At 38.2% G+C, this 27683-nt stretch overlaps 1 protein-coding gene across 1 annotated transcript; it reads left to right on the top strand.

Moving 5' to 3' along the window:
• The first annotated feature begins 2051 nt into the window (after positions 1–2051).
• scin (scinderin) lies at positions 2052–27002 on the top strand. The gene is made up of 16 exons (XM_063014453.1): positions 2052–2389; positions 5640–5794; positions 7014–7175; positions 9068–9217; positions 13549–13641; positions 13761–13893; positions 14967–15055; positions 15523–15738; positions 18589–18722; positions 19837–19927; positions 21128–21298; positions 21403–21580; positions 23519–23640; positions 24092–24169; positions 24330–24390; positions 26432–27002. The coding sequence occupies exons 1-16, from the start codon at positions 2197–2199 to the stop codon at positions 26566–26568; spliced, it is 2163 nt and encodes a 720-aa protein (XP_062870523.1). The 5' UTR covers positions 2052–2196; the 3' UTR covers positions 26569–27002.
• The last annotated feature ends 681 nt before the right edge of the window (positions 27003–27683 follow it).

Genomic DNA, 27683 nt, shown 5'->3' with positions numbered 1-27683 from the left:
CATAATACCACCAAAACCACACCTGTCAGTATGTACAGTGATGTTGGGTTTGAATGCCTTACTATTTTTAAACATACTTCTGGTCATTGTTACCATTTGGATTTGCTTTAAGTGCTTATGGACAATTGTTTGTTTTTCCATAATTTTAGTGCCTATAGAGTATCATTATACCATGAGAATGGAAATAAATTAAGTCTACTTTTCCCAGCTGTATTTAAACATTATAACCATAATGTACAAAGTGAAATTTATATTTTTTTAAAATCTAAATTTGTAAAATATCTGATTTGAAAAAGTAACCAGTTCCAGCTAAGGTACAACCAATCACCTTCCAAATCACACATCAGGCTAATTGACCCCCAACTGACATCAATTATAGCAGTTTTCATTACCTCAAAAGAATACAATCAACTGTTCCTTGAGGATTCCACTACTAGTAGTGCATAATACCTTCAGAATGGTCCTGTGATAAAAGTTGTGGAAAGGCACAATGTATGAGAAGGATACAGAAAGATTTTTAGAGGCTTCAAAATCCCTCTAAGTATTGTTCAGAGCATTATCATGAAGCGGAAAGTGTACTGCACCAACAACACCTTGCTGTCCCACCAAACTGGATGACCGTGTGTCAAAGCTGACCTAAATGACAGGGTAGCAAGAAAGAAGCTGCTCCTAAAAAAAGAGCTATTGTGTCTCATTTGCACTTTGCCAAAAAAAAACCTTGAAAAATTCTAATGACACATAGTAGTTGGTAGAAGGTTTTCTGCTCAAATGAGACCAAGATTAAACCTTTTGGACTAAACTCTAACCAGACACAGCACACCACCAAAATCCACCACACCTACCCTGAAGCTCAGTGGTGTCAACTTCATCTTGCCCAATTCCTCTTGGCAAGATATTGGGAATAATGGTCAGGACTGAAGGGAAAATGGATGCTGCCAAGTTCATACAAATTATTAAGTAAAACATGCCACCCACTGCTAGACAGCTGAAGATGTTTTGGAGGTTCAGGAAATTGTCCAGCATGACAACAACCCTAATTACATTCAAAAAACAAAGCAGTGGCTTAAGATTAAGAAAGTGAAGTGCTTTATTGGCCAAGTCAGAGCCCTGACCTAAATCTGAGAAAATCTGAGGAAATTGCAAAATCAAATGATTTTGCAATGACAAAAAGGCAGATGTTCCTCAATCTACTCCATGCGAGCTGTACAATTTTTAAGCCTTTTACTCAGCAGTGGATTTCATCTTGTCACTCTGCCATAATGGCCTGATTTATGGAGTTCTGCAGAGATGGTTGTCTTTTCAACAGGTTCTCGTATCTCTGCATAGAACTTTTGGAGCTCTTTTAGAGTGACCATTGGGGTTTTTCAATCCTCCCTTATCACAAGTCTTTTTGCCTAGATGCCCAATTTGGCTTGATGGATGATAGGAAGGTTCATGGTTATGCCAAGCTTCTTCCATTTGAAAGGCCAATGTGGTCCAGGGGACACTCAAAGGCTTAGATACTGTTTTAGGTCCTTATGTCTATGCCTTGCCACAATTTGGTCAAGGGGATCCACAGACAGTTTCTTGGATTTCATGGTTTATTTTTTTGGTCTTGCAGTGTCTGCTTTTTTCATGCTATGTCCAATAAATTCAAATAGCAACAGGTGAACTCATACTAAGTTCTAGACAAATCAAATTAAAGAAAACAGGACGCACCTATGTACAATCTGGAGTGCCACAGCAAAAGGTCTGAATACTTTAGTGAATAAGAGATTAGTTTTTCTCTCTAATACATGCAAAGCATTTTCCCTCTGTCTTTATGATTGATTACATGTAGATTTATGGGTTATTGAATTTATATATTGATTCCAAATGAAGTAACAACATATATAAAGTGTGCAAAAAGTAAAGGGATCTGGCATAATTTTATGTCATAAAGCATAAGCTAAATGTTCTCTCTCTCTCTCTCTCTCTCTCTCTCTCTCTCTCTCTCTCTCTCTCTCTCTCTCTCTCTCTCTCTCTCTCTCTCACTCCCTCTCTGACGTTCTCTAACCACTGTCTGGTTTACTTGACTGAACACACCCACTTGCACTCTGAGCTCTCAGTAAAAGTGTTTCACACACTGCTACTTTTCATTCAGTCCTGTCAGGCAAAACAGCTGTGTCTCAAACCACTCTTTACTCCTCACACCTGGACTTTACACTCCACTCAGCCATGTCTCTCTACCACAAGGAGTTTGAGAAGGCAGGTAAAACCACTGGCCTTCAGATCTGGAGGATTGAGAAGATGGAGCTGGCTCCAGTGCCAGACGGCCTGCATGGGAGTTTCTATGTCGGTGATGCCTACCTAGTCCTCCATACTGTCAAACAGAAGAACAGTTGCTTCTTTGATTTGCACTACTGGCTGGGTAAGCTTAAAAACATTCAGAATTTAGAAGTGATGGGATACAAATTTTTAAAATATTATGTATCAAAATAGAAAAATATGTTTTTATAAAAAAGTATTTAAAAAGTATTAAATTTATTTAAAAAATCTTTTTAAAAAAATAGAAATTATTTATTACAAAATGACAGTTTTGTATAAGTTGGTGAATGCATGTTAACTGTTACCATTACATTAGTAAGATACCAGTGATTATTTTTTTTATCACAGGTCTGCATATTTAACTGTTGATTCCTTATATTTATCTAAAGATTTTTATATTGATGACCCCCCAAGTGTAGTAAAAATAGCAAAAAAAACCCAGGCAACACATTTTAAATTTGTTACAATGCAGTTAAGTTAAAGGTGCTTGCTTGGTTCAGCAGTCTATAACAGTCATAATTGGCTTGCTGGTAGAGTAAGTGAAGTACAGCATGTGACACAATGTCTTGGGTTTACTGTAGGGTAGCAAAGACCTGGCATATTCCTCTCATCCCCTGCCCATTAAAACACACTAAGGTGCCCTATGTGTATGTCAGTGCCCTGTGACAGACTGGTGCCATATTCTTTGTGTATTCCTGCCATATGCCCAGTGTATCCAGGAGTTTCCTGACCCGCTACAACCCTGTTTGGGATTAATTCCAATTTTCGTGTTTGAATATACAGAATGAATTTTTCTACTAGTTTTCTACATTAAAATATGAGTAGATCAATGCAAGGTGGGCAGCACAGTGAGGCAGTGGGTAGCACTTCTGCCTTACAGCCAGAAGAAACTGTGTTTGATTCCCCGGCTGGTTGACAATGGTCCTTTCATGGTGGAGTTTAGCCTAGCGGTTAAGGTACTGGACTAGTAATTGAAAGGTTGCTGGTTCAAGCCCCACCACTGCCAGATTGCCACTGTTGGGCCCTTGAGCAAGGCCCTTAACCTTTAATTGCTTAGACAGTATACTGTATACTGTCACAGTACTGTAAGTCAATGTCAAAGTAAATGTTTGCATGTTCTCCCTGTGATAGTGTGGGTTTTCCCTGGGAGCTCTGGTTTTCTCCCACAAATCCAAAGACATGCAATCAGCTCAACTGGAGCTACTAATAATTGCCATAAGTGTGAGTGTTTGTATTAATGTATGTGTGTCTACCTTGTGATGGACTGGCAACCTGATTGCGGTGTTTCCTGTCTTTCACTCGATTAATCAGACCCACCACGACCCTGACCAGGATAAAGCATTGGTAAAACACAGTAAATAAAAGAATGACTGAATAATTTCTTCATGTTTTCATGTTGGGCAGTTGTACCTTAGTGGTTAAGGAAGTGGACTAGTAATCATAAGATTGCCAGTTCAAGCCCCACCAGGTTGCCACTGTTGGGCCCTTAAGCAAGACCCTTAACCCTCAATTGCTTAGATTGTATACTGTCACAACTGTAAGTTGCTTTGGATACAAGCATCCAGTAAATGTAAATGTTGTAAGGATTTTATAACATGCCATTTAGTCTATGCCAATTCTGTTACTCCTCCAGATCAAAATCTCACATTTGAATGTCAATAGAAAGTGTTCTGCTCATTAATAATTACACATAAAGCAGAGATAAGTAATGCGGAATTGAACCTGGTTGGCCAGTGCACTGAGCATTACTATCAGAATTACTGAAGCACATGATTTGTTAAACAAAGACGTGTTATAAATCTATAAAAAAGCAGGAAGCTACATGTTGGGGGGGAAAGGGTTAGGGAAGCTCGTTTTGGATTTACAAAAGTGTAATCTAACATCAATAAATGCCAACATTAAACAGAACAGAATAAATGTAGAATTACAAAATATGGCTTAGAAATTTAATATTCCCATGCCTGTGCTTAAATTGGTGATCAGGTCTTAGGTCATAGAAATAAAGCAATTTGACATTTCTACTGTTTTGTGTGTGTGTGTGCAGCATGCATAATGCTTTAAGTATGATCTTTGCAGGATATCCCCTCCATTAATATACTGCATGCACTTACTAAAGACAAACTAACATTAAAACCATTTTTAATACAGTTTTACATTAACTTAGTTTTTTTCTCTTCACCACATAAAGAAGTGGATCGATTTTAGTGACATTTTCTTTCTTGTGTGGTTTACTCTGTCTTCCTCGATACCACATCCATTAAGGATCATTGACCACTGAGGATGTAAATGGACCTCTAATGGGTTTGCTGTCCATCATATCCTCTTCCAAGGAAAGTATTTACACTGATGCAGTCAGCCATATAATGGCAAGAAACACATTGAAGGCCTTTTATAGAGAAACATGACAACAACTGTATCTAAGTGCTTTTGTGCATCGACTAGCTTAGAATCAAACACGTTTGCAAAGTGTAGAATGTGTGAATTAACACAGTGGATGCTAATGTTTGCAAAAGTTTGGTTTTAAAACATGCCATAACACATTTAGTATAACAAATTTATTAATAATGTTATTTATCAAAGAAACTTTGTTGTTCAATTACTATGTATCTACCCTCTTAGCTACTCCTTTATTTATTTATCTTACTAAGCAGCACTTTATCCTAGTCAGGGTCAAGGTTGATCCATCGTCACTTTGAAACACTGGGCACAAGGAAAGAATACATACTTGAGAGTCCTTGACAGTCCAGGGCACTGCAACTTATTTGGAAGACCAAAACACCCAAAAGTACATGCAACATTTCCCACAAAAAGTAACCAAGTAAGTGAGGATTGAACCCATATGCTTAGTACACACACAGCTGTGTCTTCATGCTACCCTTTATTCTTCACTGATCTAAAAGCATTTAGCACAAATGCAAGTAAATGACCATAATTGTCATTTAAATGTACACCATATTTGTTTAACTAGGCAAATGTGTGTTAAATAAACAGTACAAATACAAAAAGGTAAGGTGGCAATGTACCTTTGAGGGCACCACCCAAGTGTTTAAACAGATTGGGCACATGCTTAGGAAGATGAGAGTTCTATCGGGAAAAGGGAGCTGAGGATGAAGCCGCAAAGAAACAGAGAAGAAAGACAAACAGGAGGTTTCTGGATGTGGTGAGGGAGGATATGTTGGTGGTTGTTGGAAGATGTTCCGGACAGGGCAAGATGGAGACAAACGATCCTCTGCGGCAGCCTTTAATGGGATCTGCATCTTTTTTCTGAAGTTTTAAAATGCATTTACTGAACAGTGAATGTTATTATTTGATAATGTCTCTGTGTGGATGTGTCTTGCTGTATGTTATTGTAGGTAAGGAGTGCAGTCAGGATGAGAGCACTGCTGCAGCTATCTTCACAGTGCAGATGGATGATTATCTGGGAGGTAAACCAGTTCAGTACCGTGAACTCCAGGGTTGTGAATCCACTGCTTTCACCAGTTACTTCAAAGGAGGGATCACATACAAAGTATGAGTTCTTACACAATACAAGTTTCTTACATTTTAGGCCTTGAATTGAGTGTTAAAAGTATCACATTTGCCATGAAGCACTTTTTGCTCCATGCTGAGCTTCGGCTTGTAACAGTCGCCTGTGTGTTTAGGGATGAATTAAGCATGCTTGTCCAAGAATAGCAAAAAAGGCTCCTTCCTTCACAAAATGTTCCATATACACAACACAAGTCAAAATGTGGATTGAAAGAAATGCCATTTATAAAGGTTTGTGCTTTGTGGGCAGAGTTAAAGGTAAAAGGGGGCTTTGTTATGTCACCAGTAGATTTACCAAGGTTCAGTAAGGGTATCATAACATCTGTGTAAGGTAAATTATAATTCTAATCAGATACTATCCATTATTACACTAATACCCCAAAACATTACACAGACATGTAACATTGCCTCTGACACTACCATTTTTTAGTGAGTTCAACTGCTTTAGATTTTACACTGCCAGGAAGGTGTCTATTTTTACCAGTGGAGACTTCATATAGAGAGCAACAGTGCTCTATTACAGTAATGGCCACATTACAAATTTCCTCTTTCCTACACCAATAACCACAAGGGCCTGGAAGTCCCAGTTGTGAAAACACAGTTTCATACATATGGCATAGAAACTGAAAATCAGTGCAAGTGGAAGAAAATCTACTGGTCTCATAAACCCTGTTTTCTCTAAGATCATGAGGATCATGTGCATTGTTTTCCTGTGGAAGTGATGGCACAGTACACCACTTAGCAATGGACATAAGTTGAAGTACCTGGTGGTAATGTCCTGATACAAGATACCACAGGATCACAAATTGCTTTTCTATATCTTAGCAGATTAGTAATGTTTTGGGAGCGTATTAGGTGGGTGGTCCTAATGTTTTGGCTCATCAGTGTGTACTACAAAACATAAACAGAATAGGTTAAATAGTGCACCCACTGTATATATATAACTAACATTAAGAAAGCAAACAGGAGTGTAAAATGTGACCTTGTTTGTCATACAAGTGCATATTTAAATATGATTTACTGCCAGAGGAAGAACACACTACCTGAAAGTACACATGCCAGACGTTTTATAATTAACGAAACAATTCTTACTAAACAAAATCAAATAATGAAAAAAGAAATGTGAAAATTAAAAGCTGTGTAAGCAACATAATCTACATTTAAATGAAAAGTTATTAAACTATTATATGATTGTTCTCCAGGCAGGTGGTGTGGTGTCAGGGTTCCAGCACGTGGTCACCAATGACCTCAGCGCCAAGAGGCTCTTCCATATCAAGGGCCGTCGTGTGGTCAGGGCCACAGAAGTGACTTTGAACTGGTCCAGCTTCAACAAGGGTGACTGCTTTATAGTGGACCTGGGTGCGGTAAGGCTCCATAAATATGCTCTTTTTTTGTTGTTTTTTATCATTAGGAGATTGTAAAAATGATAAGATCTGAAAAGCCTGAAAGTCAAAGATAATGTCAAGTGAAAAGTATTTGTCCCCCAGTATTTTTTTTTTTTTTACATACATTTGAAATCAAATACTCATGCCCCTAACTAAGACCAAAAAAGAAAGAGAATTGTAGTTAATAAAAACAACTAAAATTTGAACAATTGATGTGTTTTAATATCACTAGTTTAATATTTGGTTGAGCTTTCTAATTGAGCAATTCTGGTCTTTTTTAAGTTAGCTAAGGAGTGTTGGTGTATAGACATTTTGAGTTCTTACCACTGATATTTAATAGATAGATAGATAGATGGATGGATGGACGGATTAATGGACAATTTTTGGCCTCCAGTAGTTTAACAAAAAGGTAAACAATGAACAAGAACTAATACAAATACAAAAAAATGCTACCCTTCCAGGTACAGGTGTACATATATAAAATACACTGATCAGCCATAACATTAAAACCACCTCCTTATTTCTACACTCACTGTCCATTTTATCAGCTCCACTTACCATATAGAAGCATATAGAATTTCCTTAACCCAAATTAAGTCACATAATATACTAACCCCATTAATCAGTTCTAGGAAACACTAATGAAAACAAAACTTTGAGGGCTATCTTACAGTGTTTTCTGTGCAGAATATACACACCGCATACTCTCTAATGTGTGTGAAGTGGGCAGGAGCAGTATTTGGATTAGTATTAAACTACAGACACTGTCAACATGATTAAATAACAGGTAGAGTCAGCTGACGGCAGGATATGATTAGCAAGGCCACACAAAGCTTATTTACTTGGTGTATACAGCAGGTGCTAGTGAATCTATAGAGAAATAGCAGCGGTAGCTCAGAGGTTAAAGAACTGGACAATTTACCGGAAATTTGCTGTTTTAAGCCTCAACACCAGGTTCTCGCTGTTGGGTCCCTAAGCAAGGCCCTTAAACCACAGTTGCGGTTTTGAGTTTTAAGTTGCTTTGACTAAAGATGGCTGTTCAAGTTTACTTTAACAGTCTCAATAAACTTTCTTCTGGGTAAAAGGTTGCACGGTAGAGTACACAAAGTTTCTATTTTATTATATGCATCTGTCTAGTACATAATTAACTCTAGTGTATAATTTATCTCTCTCCAGATAGAATGATGTCATTTATAGTTATGATATCTTATTTAGGACAAATAATTGTGACAGAAATAACCTGCTGTTAGTTATTATAATGTCTCTAAAAATTCTGCCACACGTGCAGTCTCCTTGCACTCATTACCGCTACTGTTTTCATGACCCACAGACCAGCACACATGCTTCACTACAAGTGTGAAGCCACCAAATACTTCTTTAAACCAGATATTAACGGGTTTTCACAACCAGCTTTGTCACATGTGCAAGATCTTTGCTATCTGCATTCTAAATGTTCAGTTTGTCTTGTGCTTGTGTGTTCCTACCTTCCAAAAAAATAGAAGAATAGAACAGAATAGAATGCCTTTATTTGTCATATATACATATACAGATGTTGTACAGTACAATGAAATTATTTTTTCTAATATCCCGGCTTGTCTGGAGGCTGGGGTTAGAGCGCAGCTATTGTATTTAGTGCTGGTTCATGCATATTGTGAGGTACAAAAGATATATAACCAAAAACAATACACTGTATTTGCAGAAGTAATTAAGGTCACTGGCAGGTAAATGAAACAGGACAATAGCACTACGCCAGCACCATGTACAGAGTAAACATGTTGATTGCAGTGGTGGTGAAAGATTGTGGTGTCATAGCTGTGCCTCTAAAAGTTTGTTTTTTATCTTTTTGTCTGTCATGCTTACCCTATTTCAAGGTCATTTACCAATGGTGTGGGTCCATGTGCAACAAATTTGAACGGCTGAAAGCAGCGCAGGTGGCCAGAGGCATTCGTGATAATGAACGTAATGGCAGAGCTCAGGTGGTGGTTATAGAAGAGGGAAGTGAACCCCATCAGCTGACTGAGGTAACATTCAAAACCTTGAAACTGAATGTAAAGGATGTATCCCAGGTCTGTTTATCTGAATTACTTCACAGAATGTGTACGTAATTGACAAAGAAAGTTTAAAATAATAAGATAAAATATAATATATAAATAACACAATAGGCCAAATAAATTACACAAGACACAATAATAAAGAAGTGTTGACCTGTGTTGACCAAATGATACAGATTGCTGAGCAATAATCTGTTGTGTACAGTGTATCACAAAAGTGAGTACACCCCTCACATTTCTGCAAATATTTCATTATATCTTTTCATGGGACAACACTATAGACATGAAACTTGGATATAACTTAGAGTAGTCAGTGTACAGCTTGTATAGCAGTGTAGATTTACTGTCTTCTGAAAATAACTCAACACACAGCCATTAATGTCTAAATAGCTGGCAACATAAGTGAGTACACCCCACAGTGAACATGTCCAAATTGTGCCCAAATGTGTCGTTGTCCCTCCCTGGTGTCATGTGTCAAGGTCCCAGGTGTAAATGGGGAGCAGGGCTGTTAAATTTGGTGTTTTGGGTACAATTCTCTCATACTGGCCACTGGATATTCAACATGGCACCTCATGGCAAAGAACTCTCTGAGGATGTGAGAAATAGAATTGTTGCTCTCCACAAAGATGGCCTGGGCTATAAGAAGATTGCTAACACCCTGAAACTGAGCTACAGCATGGTGGCCAAGGTCATACAGCGGTTTTCCAGGACAGGTTCCACTCGGAACAGGCTTCGCCAGGGTCGACCAAAGAAGTTGAGTCCACGTGTTCGGCGTCATATCCAGAGGTTGGCTTTAAAAAATAGACACATGAGTGCTGCCAGCATTGCTGCAGAGGTTGAAGACGTGGGAGGTCAGCCTGTCAGTGCTCAGACCATACGCCGCACACTGCATCAACTCGGTCTGCATGGTCGTCATCCCAGAAGGAAGGTGACGCACAAGAAAGCCCGCAAACAGTTTGCTGAAGACAAGCAGTCCAAGAACATGGATTACTGGAATGCCCTGTGGTCTGACGAGACCAAGATAATCTTGTTTGGCTCAGATGGTGTCCAGCATGTGTGGCGGCGCCCTGGTGAGAAGTACCAAGACAACTGTATCTTGCCTACAGTCAAGCATGGTGGTGGTAGCATCATGGTCTTGGGCTGCATGAGTGTTGCTGGCACTGGGGAGCTGCGGTTCATTGAGGGAAACATGAATTCCAACATGTACTGTGACATTCTGAAACAGAGCATGATCCCCTCCATTCGAAAACTGGGCCTCATGGCAGTTTTCCAACAGGATAACGACCCCAAACACAACCTCCAAGATGACAACTGCCTTGCTGAGGAAGCTGAAGGTAAAGGTGATGGACTAAACCCAATTGAGCACCTGTGGCGCATCCTCAAATGGAAGGTGGAGGAGTTCAAGGTGTCTAACATCCACCAGCTCCGTGATGTCATCATGGAGGAGTGGAAGAGGATTCCAGTAGCAACCTGTGCAGCTCTGGTGAATTCCATGCCCAGGAGGGTTAAGGCAGTGCTGGATAATAATGGTGGTCACACAAAATATTGACACTTTGGGCACAATTTGGACATGTTCACTGTGGGGTGTACTCACTTATGTTGCCAGCCATTTAGACATTAATGGCTGTGTGTTAAGTTATTTTCAGAAGACAGTAAATCTACACTGCTATACAAGTTGTACACTGACTACTCTAAGTTATATCCAAGTTTCATGTCTATAGTGTTGTCCCATGAAAAGATATAATGAAATATTTGCAGAAATGTGAGGGGTGTACTCACTTTTGTGATACACTGTATATGAATTTTTTCATAGCCATAGCTATGAAACGAAAATCATCATTTAATTTAGATTTTTTTTTGTTAAAATAAACACAAATACATTAAAGACGCAAATATATATAGCTTTTTACAAAATGCACTGATAACAAAATGTAGTAATAAATACATTTTACAGTTTATATTTGCAATGGTTTGTCATTCATGACAGCTCAAGGTACTTACATTTGTTAATAAATAAACTAAAAGGAGTGGCACGGTGGCTCAGTGGGTAACACTGTCGCCTCACAGCAAGAAGGTTCTGGGTTAGATCCCCAGGCGGGGTGGTCCTGGTCCTTTCGGTACAGAGTTTGCATGTCCGGAGGTTTCCTCCGGGAGCTCCGGTTTCCTCCCACAGTCAGGTTAATTGGAGACACTGTATTGCCCCGTAGGTGAATGGGTGTGTGTATGTGTGTGTTCCCTGCGATGGACTGGCACCCCATCCAGGGTGTTACTGTGTGCCTAGCTGGTATACGCTTCAGAACCCCCCTACCCCGCGACCCTAACTGGATAAGCAGTTAAGAAAGTGACTGAGTGAGTGAAATAAAAGGCTTTTATTTGGCATCCAGAGGAAGGCATCTAATGAAAATGAAAATACTTGATATCCATCTTTTCACTGGTATGTTACCCTTAAGGGGTCACATTTTGCATCTTAAATTTGTATACTTTACACATGTAAAGTAAGTCCCTGAATGTCCCTTGAGGGTAACCTAACAGTGATAAGGAAGGTACATTTTTGTACAAACATTTTAAGTGTTGATAAACCTAAAATGCTACTAACCATTTTCTGCAAATCTCCAAATGTGATTCATTTAGGCAAATTCCCACCTCCTGTCCTCCTTCTGTATGTCAATAATTCTGGAGCTAAATGAAACTCATAAGAACTGCTTAAATGAATACAGATTTTTTAATATTTAATACATAAATAACATACAAATTTAGTATCAATGTAATATTTAATTGATTGGATAAGATCAATAAATCAATAAATAAAACATGCAGCTTTACGCACAGGTCTCTGAAAAAACTGTGCGTTTCAATCAGAAAACCTTTAAAATATTTAGCAATGTTCATTTTACATCCCACATCAGATGTTTTTTGTGTTTAATAAAGGTTAACTAAATTACATTTGTCCAGCTGACAATGTTTTATGAACAGGAAATGTGTTTGTGTTTTTAATACAAACAGGAAACCTGCATTCTGTGGTCTATGCATGAGTTGTTTGCTTATTTTTGGAACTAAGTGGTGACACACTAGAACACATCTTGCTACATTAACTTATAAGAATATGCTTTAAAGTAATACAACATCCAAAAAAAACTTTAGTTACAGGGACTTCTGCATTTATTACTTATACAATGTGCTCAGAATGAAGGACAAACTTGTTCTACCTACACTTACCTGTATATTACACAGTCGTTCTTCAGACACTTCAATCTAAACTTAATCACCCATAATGATGAAGTAAAAATGTGTTTTGTAGTTTTTTGAAAATTATTTAAAAGTAAAAAAGCTCTCATTTACATAAGTACTCAGATTTAATACTTTATGAACCTATTGTATATTTATTAATATTTTGAATACATTGATAGTTCGTTTAAAGTACAGTCTGCATTAAAAAAATGCTACAGCTTATTTTGCAGTGATGATGTTTCTGACTTATTCAGTGACATGGAGAAATTTGAGATTATTCTGAGATTTCTTGCTTGAACAGCCCTTTCATTTGATGCCACATCTTATTTGAGTTAGGGTCTAAACCCATCGTTCCAAAACATTCCAACACATTTGCTTCTTTTCAACCCTTATGTTGTATACTTGTTTTGGGTAACTGACTACCATTCTACCATCCAGTTACTTTACACTCAGTCTTTTTGTGCCGTATGACAGAACATGGCTCCCACATCTCCAATATATTCTTATTATTTGTAACAAGTAAGTTTTGGAGATGTCAGTGACCCAGTGGTTTAATTGTTTGTGTTATTAGTTTAGGAATAATAGGGTAAAAAGTATTATTTATGTAGAAATCCAGGTAATTCCAAAATGTTCACATTTTGTTCATGCAACTGTATATGTCTATGGATATGTTATGGGTGGCACAGTGGCTCAGTGGGTAGCACTGTCGCCTCACAGCAAGAAGGTCCTGGGTTCGATCTCCAGGTGGGGTGGTACGGTCCTTTCTGTGTGGTGTTTGCATGTCCTCCCCGTGTCTGCATGGGTTTCCTCTGGGAGCTTCGGTTTCCTCCCACAGTCCAAAGACATGCAAGTGAGGTGAATTGGAGATACAAACTTGCCCATGACTGTGTTTGACATTAAACTTGTAAACTGATGAATCTTGTGTAATGAGTAACTACTGTTTCTGTCATAAATGTAACCAAAGTATGTAAAACAAGATGTTAAATTCCAAATAAATAAATAAAGATAAGTGATGAATTTTGAACTGTATATGTGTATAGAAGTTATTAATTTTTAACGGTTGCATGTTGCAGGTGCTAGGTGCTAAACCAGATCTAGCAGCTGGTGATGATAATGATGACATAGCAGCTGATATATCAAACAGGAAAATTGCTAAACTTTACATGGTGAGAATTATAAGCTGCACTGCATCACACCCACCACAACACAGTAAATTACATAAACACTGCACATGCACAGATGCAACTAGTACATTAACCAGACCCTAAATGCTATTGTTTATTAGGTATCTGATGCTACTGGAAAAATGCAAGTGTCCCTCATATCTGAGGAGAATCCGTTCTCTCAAACTCACCTGTTGTCTGATGAGTGCTTTATCCTGGATCATGGCAAAAGCAAGATGATCTTTGTGTGGAAAGGTACTCAGTTTTATAGAATTCTCGGTTTAACTCTATCTCTGTCCACCAAATATGTAGTTGGTGGGCAGTTGGTAATTAAGGGTTAATTAAGGGCTAAAAGTCTGGACATTTTGTGAAATGCAATTAAAACAGGAATCTGTGGTTTGGTAATATCCTCGAATCTTTATTTAACTGACAAAAGTAGAAAGAAGAAGTAGATTTTCATTGTCTTCAATGACCAGCTTAACTGTAGTTTGTAAATATGAACAATTAGAGTTTGATGCTTGTAACACACTCCAAAAAAAGTTAGGATAGACACATTTTTACAACTGCTTCCTATTATCTACTCTGTCCAATGTAAGAAACTGAGAACACAAATTGTTTCAGTTTTGCAAGTGAAATATTTGCCCATTCTTGCTTGATACAAAACCTCAGCTGCTCAATAGTGCGTGGTCGCTGTTGTCTGGTTCTTTTCTTTGTGATGACTTTTTTAAAAGATGACAGATCTAAACTGCAAATAGGATGGGCGAGCACATGCACTCTTTGTCTTAGAAGCCACACTGTTGTTGTGCGTGGCATGGTCTTGCTGAACTTGCTGGGTTTCACCCTCATACTATGACAGATGTTGAGTTTCGAAAAATTTGCTGATAGCAGTGTGGATTGTCCTTTCTGTCTTTGACATGGAGAAACCAATCATGTTTTTTCCCCAAAACAAGCTGAAACATGGACTCATCTGACCACAGCACATGTTCCATGTTCCAGTTCCTGTTTTTCTATCAGCACAAGGAAATTTTGGTCATTCTCATGTAGTAATTACTTATTCTAAATTTAACCAACACAATAGACTATATTAAATAACCCTGGAGTGTTCTTTTGACACTGGTGTAAACTCCATTGTACCAAAATAAATTGCATACTTGTGGTTAACCATATATTTACACTGGATAAAAATGAAACTCCTATCTAAATACCATGTAAGCAGTGATTTTTTTCTCAGTTTCTTAATACCACTGTAAAGTCTTCAGTGTTTTCAACTTTTGCTCTTTGCCTTGTTTTTTTAATGCATTACATAAATCACTTCTCGCCTGAACCAGGCCGCAATGCAAACCCCAGTGAAAGAAAAGCAGCCATGAAGACAGCTGAGGGTTTCATCCAACAGATGGGATATCCTGCAAATACACAGGTTTGCAGTTTTATTTAAATTTATTAATTAATATATATATTTCTACAATTACTATTACAACCATATAAAATAGTAAACCAGCCTCAAAGAAATCGACTCATATTAAATATGTACACTACATGGCCCAAAGTATGTGGACCCCTGACAATAAGCTAGTTGGACATTAGATTTTGGAGTGTGCCACTGAGAATTTGTGCACATTCAAGAAAAAAAATGGGCCCTCCAGCTATAAAACACTTGAAAAGACCTTGTTTGCAATTCGCTTACCAGTTCGTCCAGAGATAAGCTCAGGGCTCTTTGCAACCATATCTTAATGGACTTTTTGCTACCTGTTAGTAACTGGTGTGGCTGAAATATCTAAACTCTATGATTATAATCCATGTAACCATATAGTGTATGTATTGTACAACCTCCAAAAAAAAAAAGGATCATAGATTCAACCTAAACATATTTGTCCAATTTCACAGATTCAGGTTCTTCCAGAGGGAGGCGAGACAGCCATCTTTAAGCAGTTCTTTATGAACTGGAAGGACAAGGACCAGAGTGAAGGGTTGGGCAGGGTCTTCGTCACCGAGCAAATTGCTAGAATCCAGCAGGTGGAGTTTGATGCTTCCAAGCTGCACGAGTCTCGCCAAATGGCAGCACAGTACAACATGGTGGATGATGGCTCTGGAGAAACACAGGTGAGCCACATGACCACCATTAGTCATGGAGGATCTGATTTGTGTAAATGTGTGACTGTAACCTCTTTTCACCTAAAATTTCACCTATTACATACCTAAAATAAAAATGTTCTCACATACAGGCCTAATAGTAAGGAACTGTAGGACACCCATTGTTGTACTGATATAAGTGCAACAGGTGCAACAACATATATTAGGCACACGTGCCCTGTTAGCACATCTGTAGCTGTGCAGTTGGACACTGCTATTATATACTATTGTCTATGTGCAGTTTGTGTTAATACTCCTCTAACCCTTTATTAGTGGGCAGATTCTAATCACAAGGTGCTATTGAAATAATATTTCTCCCAGCATTAAACTGCTGCACCTGATACACTCATACCAGTACAGTAGGCATATCATGTCATTACCATGTTAATGTCATTGCCATGCTGTAAATGGTCTAACATCGACTAACATTTGGTAAGTGGGGGTCCTATTAGAGTTCCTTTTATTCGATGGATTTTGTAAAGGGGGTGACAAATATTGTGGTATTTGCCACATTCATTTTCTGTATACTCCCAAGTAGCATAGGTATTGCTTACAAAATGAACAATGATAATTTTGGCTCTCATGACAGATTAGTTTACAGACCTCTCTGCCCCAGTAAGTTTTTGAATTCTCCTCAACCACTGTTACTCCCTACAGGATACAAACAAAATACCTCGTTATTGACTTAAAATGTTTAGATAGTGAATGTTCAGGGCAGGTGCAATAAAGATGCAAATGATGTGCAAGTGGCCAGTGTCTCATCTGATCACGTTTATTTTTAGCCATGGGCGGCTCGCTCCTTAGGGCGATCGGGCGACGCACCACCAAAGGGCGAAGGGGAAGAAATTTTTCTATCACATTCAACCAGTGTTAAACTAGCTGTGACTGTTCTGGACAGTCTGTCTTGCCTCTGAATATTGTAGTCCAATCAGCGTTGAGTTGTGTTCTGTACAGTACCGCCCCTTTTGGGCGATTTCAGTCTGATTGAAAATCGCCTGGGATTGCTCTGATAGACTCACATATTAAGGCACTTTTTTTTTTTTTAACTGTAGGCACTACAATACAATCTGTATGGGTTCCGGGAGGGCTTGCACTTACGTGCTTGCGTCACACGTAACCTGGTGTAGCGATAATTGGAGCAGCTAGCGATATCGTCAACATGGCTACTATTACCTCAGGATTTGCTGCACCTAAAATAAAATGCTATCTGATGAAGACTGAATTATAGATAGATAGATAGATAGATAGATAGATAGATAGATAGATAGATAGATAGATAGATAGATAGATAGATAGATAGATAGATAGATAGATAGATAGATAGATGTTAATTATTTAAGCTTTAATTTACCCAGTGAACGGGTCACCTTGGCCATCATCGCAACAATTGCCCCCCCTGAGAGATTTGGCAGGAGCCGACACTGTCTTTAGCATGAATGTGTGAAACCTTATCATTTTTTTAAATCAGACCAAATTGCTGACAGTTTTCCTGTTCATCCTTTTACTTCCTTTCGTTGTCACTTCACTGTTCTAATGTTTTAATCAACCACGAATGGGTCAGTGTGTCCAAGCCACCCCAGTCATTTCTCAAAAAGTGCATTTACACTTAAACCCATCCAGGTAAATGAATAAAATCCCACATAAATGTGGGCAGTGGTAGCTCAGCAGGTAAGGTAGTCTGCACACTCTGTTGTGCCTCACTTAGGCCTGAGCAAGACCTTTCACCCCTCATTTGCTTGCATTGTATACAGTCACAGTTGTAAGTTCCCCTGGATAAAACAACGTCTGTTAAATGCTATACATGCCCCCATGTAAATGGGTCTTGCGTTTGTATAGTAAGAGGAAGGCAAAAACTTTAACTGACACTTCAATTCAGCAACTCTTATGTGTTACAGTTAACTGCAATAACAGCAGAATACTGCATGCACATGTGAAAAGCCACATGAGCACTCTGAGCAGTTTGAGTAAATGTGGTCAGATGTTTGATTTACAACAGAATATAAGTTTTCCTGTGACGGTTTCATATAACACTTCAGATAAATACATGCAAGTAAATACAAGTACTATTAGTATCTATTAGTATCTAAACATTCCTTCTAGCTAATTCAAACAATAATCGAGATTTTGCATTTGCAAATAACAAATAAAAAATTTGTGAGACAGCTTAATATCTCAAACTTGTCTGGCTAAAGATGCTACACAGATACGTTTTAAGTTATCTAGGTTTTGGACAAGGGAGACAACAACAAATGTCTCAACCTTTTTAAACAATCCCCCTGGGTTTCAAATACAAAGCTGACAGAAATTCGGCAACCTTTTGGGAACGCTAGTGCAAGCTTTCTTTATTGGCATGTCTACTGTCTCATGGTAAATACAGAAAAATCAACACCGTATTATAACCATGTTTAGACCACTGTTTAACCTGTTTTTGCTGAAGTGATGCTTTTTCCTGGACTACATTATCATGGGCTAGTCTGCTACAAGCAACATGTAACAGACAGCTTTTTTTTAAAGAGGTTTTTGCATTTAGGGTGGCCCTATGTGGCAGCTGCATCCTGCCTGCCCCCTTCTCTTTGCACAGTTGCTTTTGGCAATATGATGTTTGTTTGATAACAAGCTTTGTCTCCAAAAAAAAAAAAAGGGACAACTTATGATCGGGCAGGTTTATTTTCAGACTGACACAGTACTTGTTAACCACTGATAAAAGACCCTCCATATTTGGGTTTTTATCACTTATGTCAAATAAATAATTGTAGATGTGATGCTTTATTTTTCCCTATTTTTATTTTATTGTATTTTTTGTGTTGTTTTGCTTTTCAGATTTGGAGAGTAGAAACTGGAAATAAAGAAGGGAACAAAGTCCCCATAGACCCAGAGACATACGGACAGTTCTATGGAGGGGATTGCTATATAATTTTATACACATATAAAAGAGGCCAAATCATCTACACCTGGTATGTTTTTTACATTTGTACATCACATAATAGTGTACTGTATGACACAGATCATTAATTCCCTTTATGATTATTGTCACATCAGATAAAGATTAGTAAAAAGGATTGTAAAAAGTTTACCTTTTAGCTTACTTTCAGAAAAAATAGAAAAATCCAACCTTTAACTGAGGTAAATTTATTCAGAGAGACAAAAATGTTGTTCAGTGGTCTATTACATTAGCCCACCACTGCTGAGATTTAGGTTTGAATTTTATTTTATTTTTTTTTAGATTGTGGGGTTAAGCTAATTCTCCAAAAGGTGATTTTTAAATTTTTTTTTTATCAGAGGTGTCAATAATTGTGGCTACATGACCATGAGCCTGTTGGACATCCTATTTCAAAACTACCCCCCCCCCCCCCCCCCTTTTTTTTTCCCAACTGTTTTGGGAAGAATTTCAACAAGATTTTAGAGCATGTGTCAAACTCAAGGCCCGCAGGCCAAATCCGGCCCGCCACGTCATTTTGTGTGGCCCGCGAGAGCTTAAAAGACGTATGATTGTCTTAAAATACACTGTAAAATCGTACATAAACTGCATCTCCCACAATGCATGCCGATTTTGTGATCCCCAAAGTGACCGCATCCTGCCACTAGATGACAGTGTTTCCACCTCAAGGTTTAACTGAGGCGGTTTTGAGAAATATTGTACAAGAAGAGAAAATTAAAGCAGAAGGAAGGTAATGAAAGATGGGAAAGTGAATACAAGTTTGTGCTTCAAGAAGAAAAAACGGTATTATAAATATTCAGTATAAATTTAACATTTTGACACCAAACAGGGAATTTAGCCTTGTGAATGTAGGGCCCTCTGCAGGCCACTGGATGGTTTGACACCAAACTCGTCAGACTATTTCTTTTTAAGCCCTGTTTTTGCAATGAAAACAGGAAAGAGCCTTTCCCAAACTGTTGCCAAATTGGAAGCATATTATTTACTTAACATAATAGATTTTACAGCCTGTTAACAATGGGTATAGCTGAAACACCTGAACTTAATAACTAGGTAGGGTGTCCACATACTTGGCTGTATGTTGGAGCTGTAGTTTTTTGAAGTAATCATAAATAGATTTACTCTTTCTTTAGGCAGGGATCTAGCAGCACAGTTGATGAGCTGACAGCATCAGCCTTCCTCACTGTGGAACTGGACAAGTCGCTGGGTGGAAATGCTGTTCAGGTGACTGAAAATAACTTTCATTTACTACTGTATTGTAATGATCAAGTAGCTAATACACAGAAAAGCCAAAACATTATTGTACCAGGTCCTTCAGCTTTTGTAAGCTGTGAGGTGCACACGTCCACATGGTGTTGAAAAAATATGATTTGTTGGACCAGTTGACCTTCTTTCATTGTGTTGATGTCCATTTCAGATGCCTGTGTGCCCATTGCATGTGCTTTCAATAGTGGACAGGAGTTGGCTTGTGGCTATGCAGTCTCATACACAGACAGGTTTGATGTCATGTGTGTCGTCACACAATGACCTCATACCAGTATTACAGTCATGTACAATTTGAGGTACAGTTACCCTTCTGATGGTCCATACAAGACACCATAGCCGTTATGTCTTCTGGCATCAATGAGTCTTGGCAGCCCAACAACCTGTCAGTGGTTTGTGGCTTGTCCTTCCTCGTACCAGTGTCTGTGGTTACTCACCATGACTGCCTGTGAGCAGTGCTAGCTGTTTCCAAAACAGCTTGTCTGACCATAACAGTGGGATCGAAGTAACTCAGGGCTTTCTGCCTGATCATATCTGCTGCATTCAACATGTGTTCTAAGAGTAACAGCCCAACATTAAATATATCTCTGACTGTAACTTGCACAGTTATTACAAAATAGGCACATAATAGGCACATTTTTGGGAGTGGTCCTCATGTTTTGGCTCATTAGTGTACATACTGTACATATTTACCCAAGCTGAGGTCTAAAAAGCTTGTTGGCCCTAGTCTAAAACTAGCAATATTAAATAGTTAGTTTGCCATAAACACTAGATACTTTTATCCCACCGATCATTTAGTCAAGCAGTGTTTGCTGTTCATCATTATTTTTTTGCACTAAAGCTACAGGATTTTAGGTCACACAGACATCAATTGCTTGTAGTTTGCACTCGCTTTATTCGCTCCAGTACCAATTTAGAAAAGCAAACATCAAATATTTGTTTTGGCTGATTTTCCATCTTTGGAATATGAATTTGGAATTTCATTTCATGATACTACTGTTGCCAGCACTCACATTTCACTACCACCCCTCCCAGATTTCAAAGACGTATATTTCTCACACAGTAATAAGCTATTAATGCAATCTTCTGGTCAAACTTAAATCTGTATAAATATAATCAAGCTCGCCTGTACTGACAATGCTTATTATCATTCACATTTAGGTGAGAGTGACCCAGGGGAAGGAGCCAGCACATTTGCTAAGTCTGTTCAAGACCAAGCCTCTGGTTGTTTACAAGAATGGGACATCTAGGAAGGGGTCGCAGGAGCCTCCACCATCAACTCGCCTCTTTCAAGTGCGCAGAAACCTGGGTAGCATCACTCGAATCGCTGAGGTTAGCTCTTTCTTAAATGTTTAGAGAAAGTGTGGTAAACATGTTTCCACCTTATCAGTTCATTTATCTGCTGGGCCTGCATTTTCATGCGTATTTTCTAACAGGTTGATGCTGCAGCATCCAGTTTGAATTCGAATGATGCCTACCTACTGAAAATGCCTAAAGGAAATGCATATATGTGGGTAGGAAAAGGGGCAAGTAAGGAAGAGGAACGTGGAGCAGAATATATGAGTGAGCTACTGCCGTGTAAGATCCAGCACATTACTGAGGGACAAGAGCCAGGTAAAAGGACCTCTCTAGTATCCATAGTATTTATTTAATTTGTAACCACAGTCCTGTTTGACATAAAGTAGGGTGGCACGGTGGCTTGTTGGGTAGCACTGTGGCCTCATAGCCAGAAGGTCCTGGGTTCTATTCCCAGGTGGGGCGGTCCGGGTCCTTTCTGTGTGGATTTTGCATGTTCTCCCCGTGTCTGTGTGGGTTTCTTCCGGGAGCTCCGGTTTCCTCCCAAAGTCCAAAGATGTGCTTTTAGGTAACTTGAACTAATGAATCTTGTGTAACGATTAACTACCTTTTCTGTCATGAATGGTACCAAAGTGAGTAAAACATTATGTTAAAATTCCAATAAATAAGAAAAAAAAATAAGAATAAGACATGAATTAAAGAACTTAGTAAATTAAACTCGACATTAAGTTTTTAAATCTTTGTGCATGAATTTTACATCTGTAATGCTCAAGTTCATGTAGCACGAGAGCAGATAAATCCTGTAGAATTTTGTTTTTCATTCAACTTGGTAGTCCATAACTCTCAATATTCTTTTAGTGCTTAGAATAATTAACAATTATCAAGATCGAGTGACTACATATAAGCTGTAGCCTAGTGGTTAGGGTACTAGACTAGTAATCAAAAGGTTGCTGGTTCAAGCCTCACCACTGTCAGGTTGCTGCTGTTGGGTCCTTGAGCAAGGCCCTTAACCCTCAATTGCTCAGACTGTATACTGTAACTGTACTGTAAGTCGCTTTGGATAAAGGCGTCTGCTAAAAAATAAAAAAATATGTTATGTAAATGTAAAAAAATGTAAAAGTATGTCTTAATATTACATAAAGGCTGTGTTTAAATGATATTTATATTTATAAATACAAACACAATTTCCAAAAAAAAATCTGGACTGTTAAAAATGCAATAAAAAAAGGCCGCTCAAATCGTATCGAATCTCAGCTCTGCCATCCGGCTGTCCATGTCCAGCAGCCACATGGACAACAATTGGCCTGTTGTTCATATAGGGGCCGGATAGGGTCTCCTCGTAACTGATGCAACTATGACCTCTGCTGGTTGATTGATGGCGCCTGCACAGGGGCGGGGAAGAAGTGCGTTGATCAGGGCAGGTGTCTCCGTACACAGGGCTAATCCACATTAGCACTCGCCTAGTGCAGGTGAAAAAATGCATACGGCTGCTGCACACGTTTCGGAGGGGGCGTGGGTTAGCTTCGTTCTCCTCAATCAGAGCGGGGATCAGCATTAGTGGAGAGGAAGCATGATGCAATCGGGCAATTGGACACCCTAAAAGTCGGGAGAAAATGCATAAACCAAATACAAAAAAACCTTTAAAACTTTCTGGGTATAAAAACTCATAACTTTATTTTGTTGAATTGCTTGAACTTTTATTTAACTGACAAAAGTACAATTAAAACATTTTCAGTGTTTTAACTGACCTAATTATATTTAGCTTAAACCTAATTGTATTTACTAAATATAAAAAAAAACAATAGAAAGTGATGTCTATAACACAATCAAAAAGATAAGACAGAGACAATATAAGCTTAGGGTTATACACTGTTCCGGAAGGTTCCACATTTAGCAGTTTAAGTGGTGAGGTCATCAAGATTGAGTATAAAGGGACCATCCACCAAAGCCTTAGTCTCTGCAAGCAAGGATGGGTCTTGGTTCAGAATTGTCAGTCAGTTCAAAGACAGTGTTTCTTAGTGCAAGATTGCAAAGAATTTAGGTCTTTACCATTTACAGGGACATGGCTCTACCGTCCAAACCCTTGGGCTTATAGGTGTGTTTTGAATCAATTGAGTTTGCATTGTATAGTCATAACATATACACTACCAGTGGTAAAGATAAAACTGTGTTGATTTTTCCATATTAGTCGGTAGTGAATTTCCCACTGTCAAATGTCATACATTTTTACTAACTTTTACTAACTATTGTTTAAAGCGGATTTCTGGGACACTCTTGGAGGAAAGACAGAGTACCAGACATCACAGAGGCTGGAGAGCAAAAGTTCTACACAGTCACCTCGCCTCTTTGCCTGCTCCAACAAAACAGGACGATTTGTTGTAAGTATTCTATCCTTTTTACTCTTAGCTTGACAGCCGTGAACTGCTAAATGTAGTATCAAATGAAGAGCATTACTCAAACTGATGGATATTTTATTTGCATTATTTTAGGCACATCTGGTTCTTTTTACATACATATGTTCATCCTTCCACTTTAATACTTTAATCTCACAACTCTGGAATAGCACTAAAAATCTACAGTATATAAACTGCATCATAATAGCTATTGACTGGATATAAATGATCAATGTATACAGACAGTGGAAGCTTAGTGGTTAAGGTACTGAGATATTGATTGAAAGGTTTATGGTTCAAGCCACACAACCGCCAAATTGTCTCTAATGGGCCCATTAAGGCTCCTTATTCTCAACAGCATATCGTTGTATTAGTAAGAATTGTAAGTCACTTTGGATAAAAAGGTGTTTGCTAAATGCCGTAAATTTCTCCACAGATTGAAGAAGTGCCTGGTGAGTTCAACCAGGATGACCTGGCAGAGGATGATGTCATGCTACTGGATGTCTTGGACCAGGTAGATCAGATTAACTTTTTCATAAGCATGACATTCTGGTCATATAAATATGTTTAATGATATTAGTTTTAATACCCAGAAAGAAACAAGCCATTATTTGATTTCATCAAAGTATGCTCTGAATGATCAATTTATGAAAACATGTTGTTCAAACTTCTAGGTGTTTATCTGGATTGGAAAAGATGCCAATGAAATTGAAAAAACAGAGTCTGTAAAATCTGGTGAGTAGAACATCCATCCATGCCAAAAACACTTAGACACAAAATTTCATTAGATAGATAGATAGATAGATAGATAGATAGATAGATAGATAGATAGATAGATAGATAGATAGATAGATAGATAGATAGATAGATAGATAGATAGATAGGTAGGTAGGTAGGTAGGTAGGTAGGTAGGTAGGTAGGTAGGTAGGTAGACAGACAGACAGACAGATAGCAGCAAGCAGCTTATTTTTTCTGCTTCTAGCAGCTTCTTTTTTCAAGGTTTTTCACTTAGTTGTCTTTTCTGTTTTTTACCACCTTTCTTTCATACTGCTGTAACACGTTAATATCAGATAGACAGACGGACGGACGGACGGACGGACAGACAGACAGACAGACAGATAGTCAGGAAGACATACATACAGACAGATAGATAGGTAGTCAGGCAGACATACAGACAGGCAGACAGACATACATAGATAGATATACAGGCAAACAGGCAGACAGACAGACATAAAGATAGATAGATAGATAGATAGACAGACAGACAGACAGACAGACAGACAGACAGACAGACAGACAGACTTACATTTACATTTTTGGCATTTAGCAGACGCTTTTATCCAAAGCGACTTACAATTATGACTGAACACAGTTTTGAGCAGTTGAGGGTTAAGGGCCTTGCTCAGGGGCCCAACAGTGGCAACTTGGCAGTGGTGGGGCTTGAACCGGCAACCTTCTGATTACTCGTCCAGTACCTTAACCACTGAGCTATCACTGCCCTAGACAGACATAGATAGATAGATATACAGGCAAACATGCAGACAGCCAGATAGATAGATGCTTTTATGAGTGTATTTATGTAAAACCAAATATTAACATTCGTTAACATTATTTAGTTTCAATGCAATTTTCAACAGTAACATATGAAGTGTGGCAACAGTCATTATTAATTTACATTATACTTACTATCATTAATTTACATTATACTTACTATCTTAGGCATCATGCTGTTAAGTAAATGTTTTACTTTTTTTTACACTATTGAAAAAAGCGCTTGGCCAACATTTTCGTAAGAGGGACCATTTAGGATCAACTGCTGTATGGTTTTCCATGTGAGCTACATAAAACCAGGAATACTTGGAATACTTTAGTAATATAAGAGAGTAAGAGCTTTGCTGAACTAAGTTCAATACACATTTCAGCAACAATGCCAGTGTCTGTCACTGTAGTATGTGAAAACAGGCTCATACACACAAGAAAGCTCAGACATCTAAAGGTGAGAATGTATATAATATCTCACTAAGTGCTGGTTTACCTTTTCTCTATAGCCAAGTGATATACTGACACATCAGGACAGGAAAACAGTCTCCACAACAGTTAATTGGCTGGCATTCCTACAAAAATATAAACATAATATACAGTATAAATGCTTTACAGGTAGATGTTGCTGGGCCAGTAAATGTAAATATGTAGCATAATTGGCAGAATAGCGGGTAAATGCCCTAAATCAAGGTTTTTTTAAATGCTGGTCGAACCTAAGGCCGAAAAAAAATGGAATATTAATAATGTAAGCCCTTGTGGAGGCTTACGTCTTCAAACGACAGAGGGAGTAAGATGCAATGCTTCTGTTGCCTGGGTCACGTAAATCATGGACAAAAAGTGGGCACTTGAAAGAAGTTTGAAAAACCCTGCCCTAAATCACAGAACATTTTTGTAGTAAAGTTTCAATGTTGTGCTGCGACTTGTGTGCCTGATTAGTCCTGTGAAGTAAACAGTAAAATATGAAGTGCAGTGGAAGTGTCCTTTTTTTTAAATAATTGGGTGTAATTTTGGAAATTTATTTACCATTTTTGGTAATGCTATGAGTATTTAATAGAATATAAGATATTTGCAGACCTGAAAACAGCTCAATACACATTCCAGCAACAATGCAAAACAGTATTTGTCATTGAGGAATGTGCAAACAGGGTCAAACACACACAAGAAAGCCCAAGACCTCCAAAGGTGAGAATGTGTATAATCTGTTACTAAGTGTTGATGTACTATATCTCTACAGCTAAGGCGTATATTGACACAGACCCATCAGGACGTGATAAGGGAACACCTGTGGTGATTGTGAAACAAGGCCATGAGCCCCCTACATTCACAGGCTGGTTCCTGGCCTGGGACCCTTCCAAGTGGCAAACAGCCTAGGAGGACAGAATGAAGACACAGCAGGTCTACTAACGATGGCATACAGCTCAGGGAAATTATGACAGGTTTACACCTTGGGGGAGACACCAAATGGGCTTAAAACCACATACTACCATAGTAAATGTTAAAACAGTTCACAAGCATTGGGTAATATACAGTAGTCATTGATGAAATATTTTAACATACACTTTAGTATAGTAGTATGTGGTTGCCATGTTACAAGTTGCCATGTTCATCTAATTTAAAATTTTATATTGTGTTAATAGATTATAGGTGCAATAGGCCATACTATAGAAGAATACTGAATTACTATTAAATATATTTCTAAAAAATTACAACCATATCTGTCAGACTACAACAATTAAACATGTTTAATTTTGACATGTTTCCTGTTTCTGTAAAATTTATTTAAAACTTCTGTACAAAATAAAAAGTCTAAGGGCAGTTGTGGTTATTAACAAATGTTTTTTTTTTATTATTATGCTAAACATTCATGAGTTCTTCTTGCTTTCTACTTTCCTAACCCCCTTTCCATTTCTGTTGCTTTTTGTGTCGTCGTAAAGCATTATTATACTATTATCACGATTTTTTCCAAAGCAATTGAGGGGTAAGGGCCTTGCTCAGGAGTCCAACAGTGGTAACTTGGCAGTGAAGGGGCTTGAACTGGCAACCTTCTGATTACCAACCCAGTACCCTAAACCACTGAGCTACCGCTGCCTTATTAGGGTTTGTAAAAAGCAAACATTTCATAATTGTTTTCATAAAACTTTCATAAAACAATTATGAAATGTTTGCTTTTCACAAACCCTAATACGGCATTGTCCAACGATTTTTTAAAACTTTTAAACATGGTTCTTTAGATGGTTTAAATATGTTGGTAAAAATATGTAAATATGGTAAAAATATGTTCATATTATAATATCTATAACAATAGCTAATGCATGTTAATAGTTGTGTCCAAAGTGTCCGATATGAAAGTTTTCAAAGACAAAGAAAAATCTCTTGATAGACAGTTGATAAACAGTGTCACCTTGTGTTCCAACAGCTCAAAATTTATGACAAACCTGTTTTTGATGGGTTTGTGGTACAATCTAATAGTTGCGAACTAGCTTTAG

This window comes from Trichomycterus rosablanca, chromosome 2 (assembly GCF_030014385.1).
Source record: "Trichomycterus rosablanca isolate fTriRos1 chromosome 2, fTriRos1.hap1, whole genome shotgun sequence".
Lineage (NCBI taxonomy): Eukaryota > Metazoa > Chordata > Actinopteri > Siluriformes > Trichomycteridae > Trichomycterus > Trichomycterus rosablanca.
The sequence above is the reverse complement of the archived record's forward strand: the minus strand, read 5'-3'. Positions and strand labels throughout refer to the sequence as shown.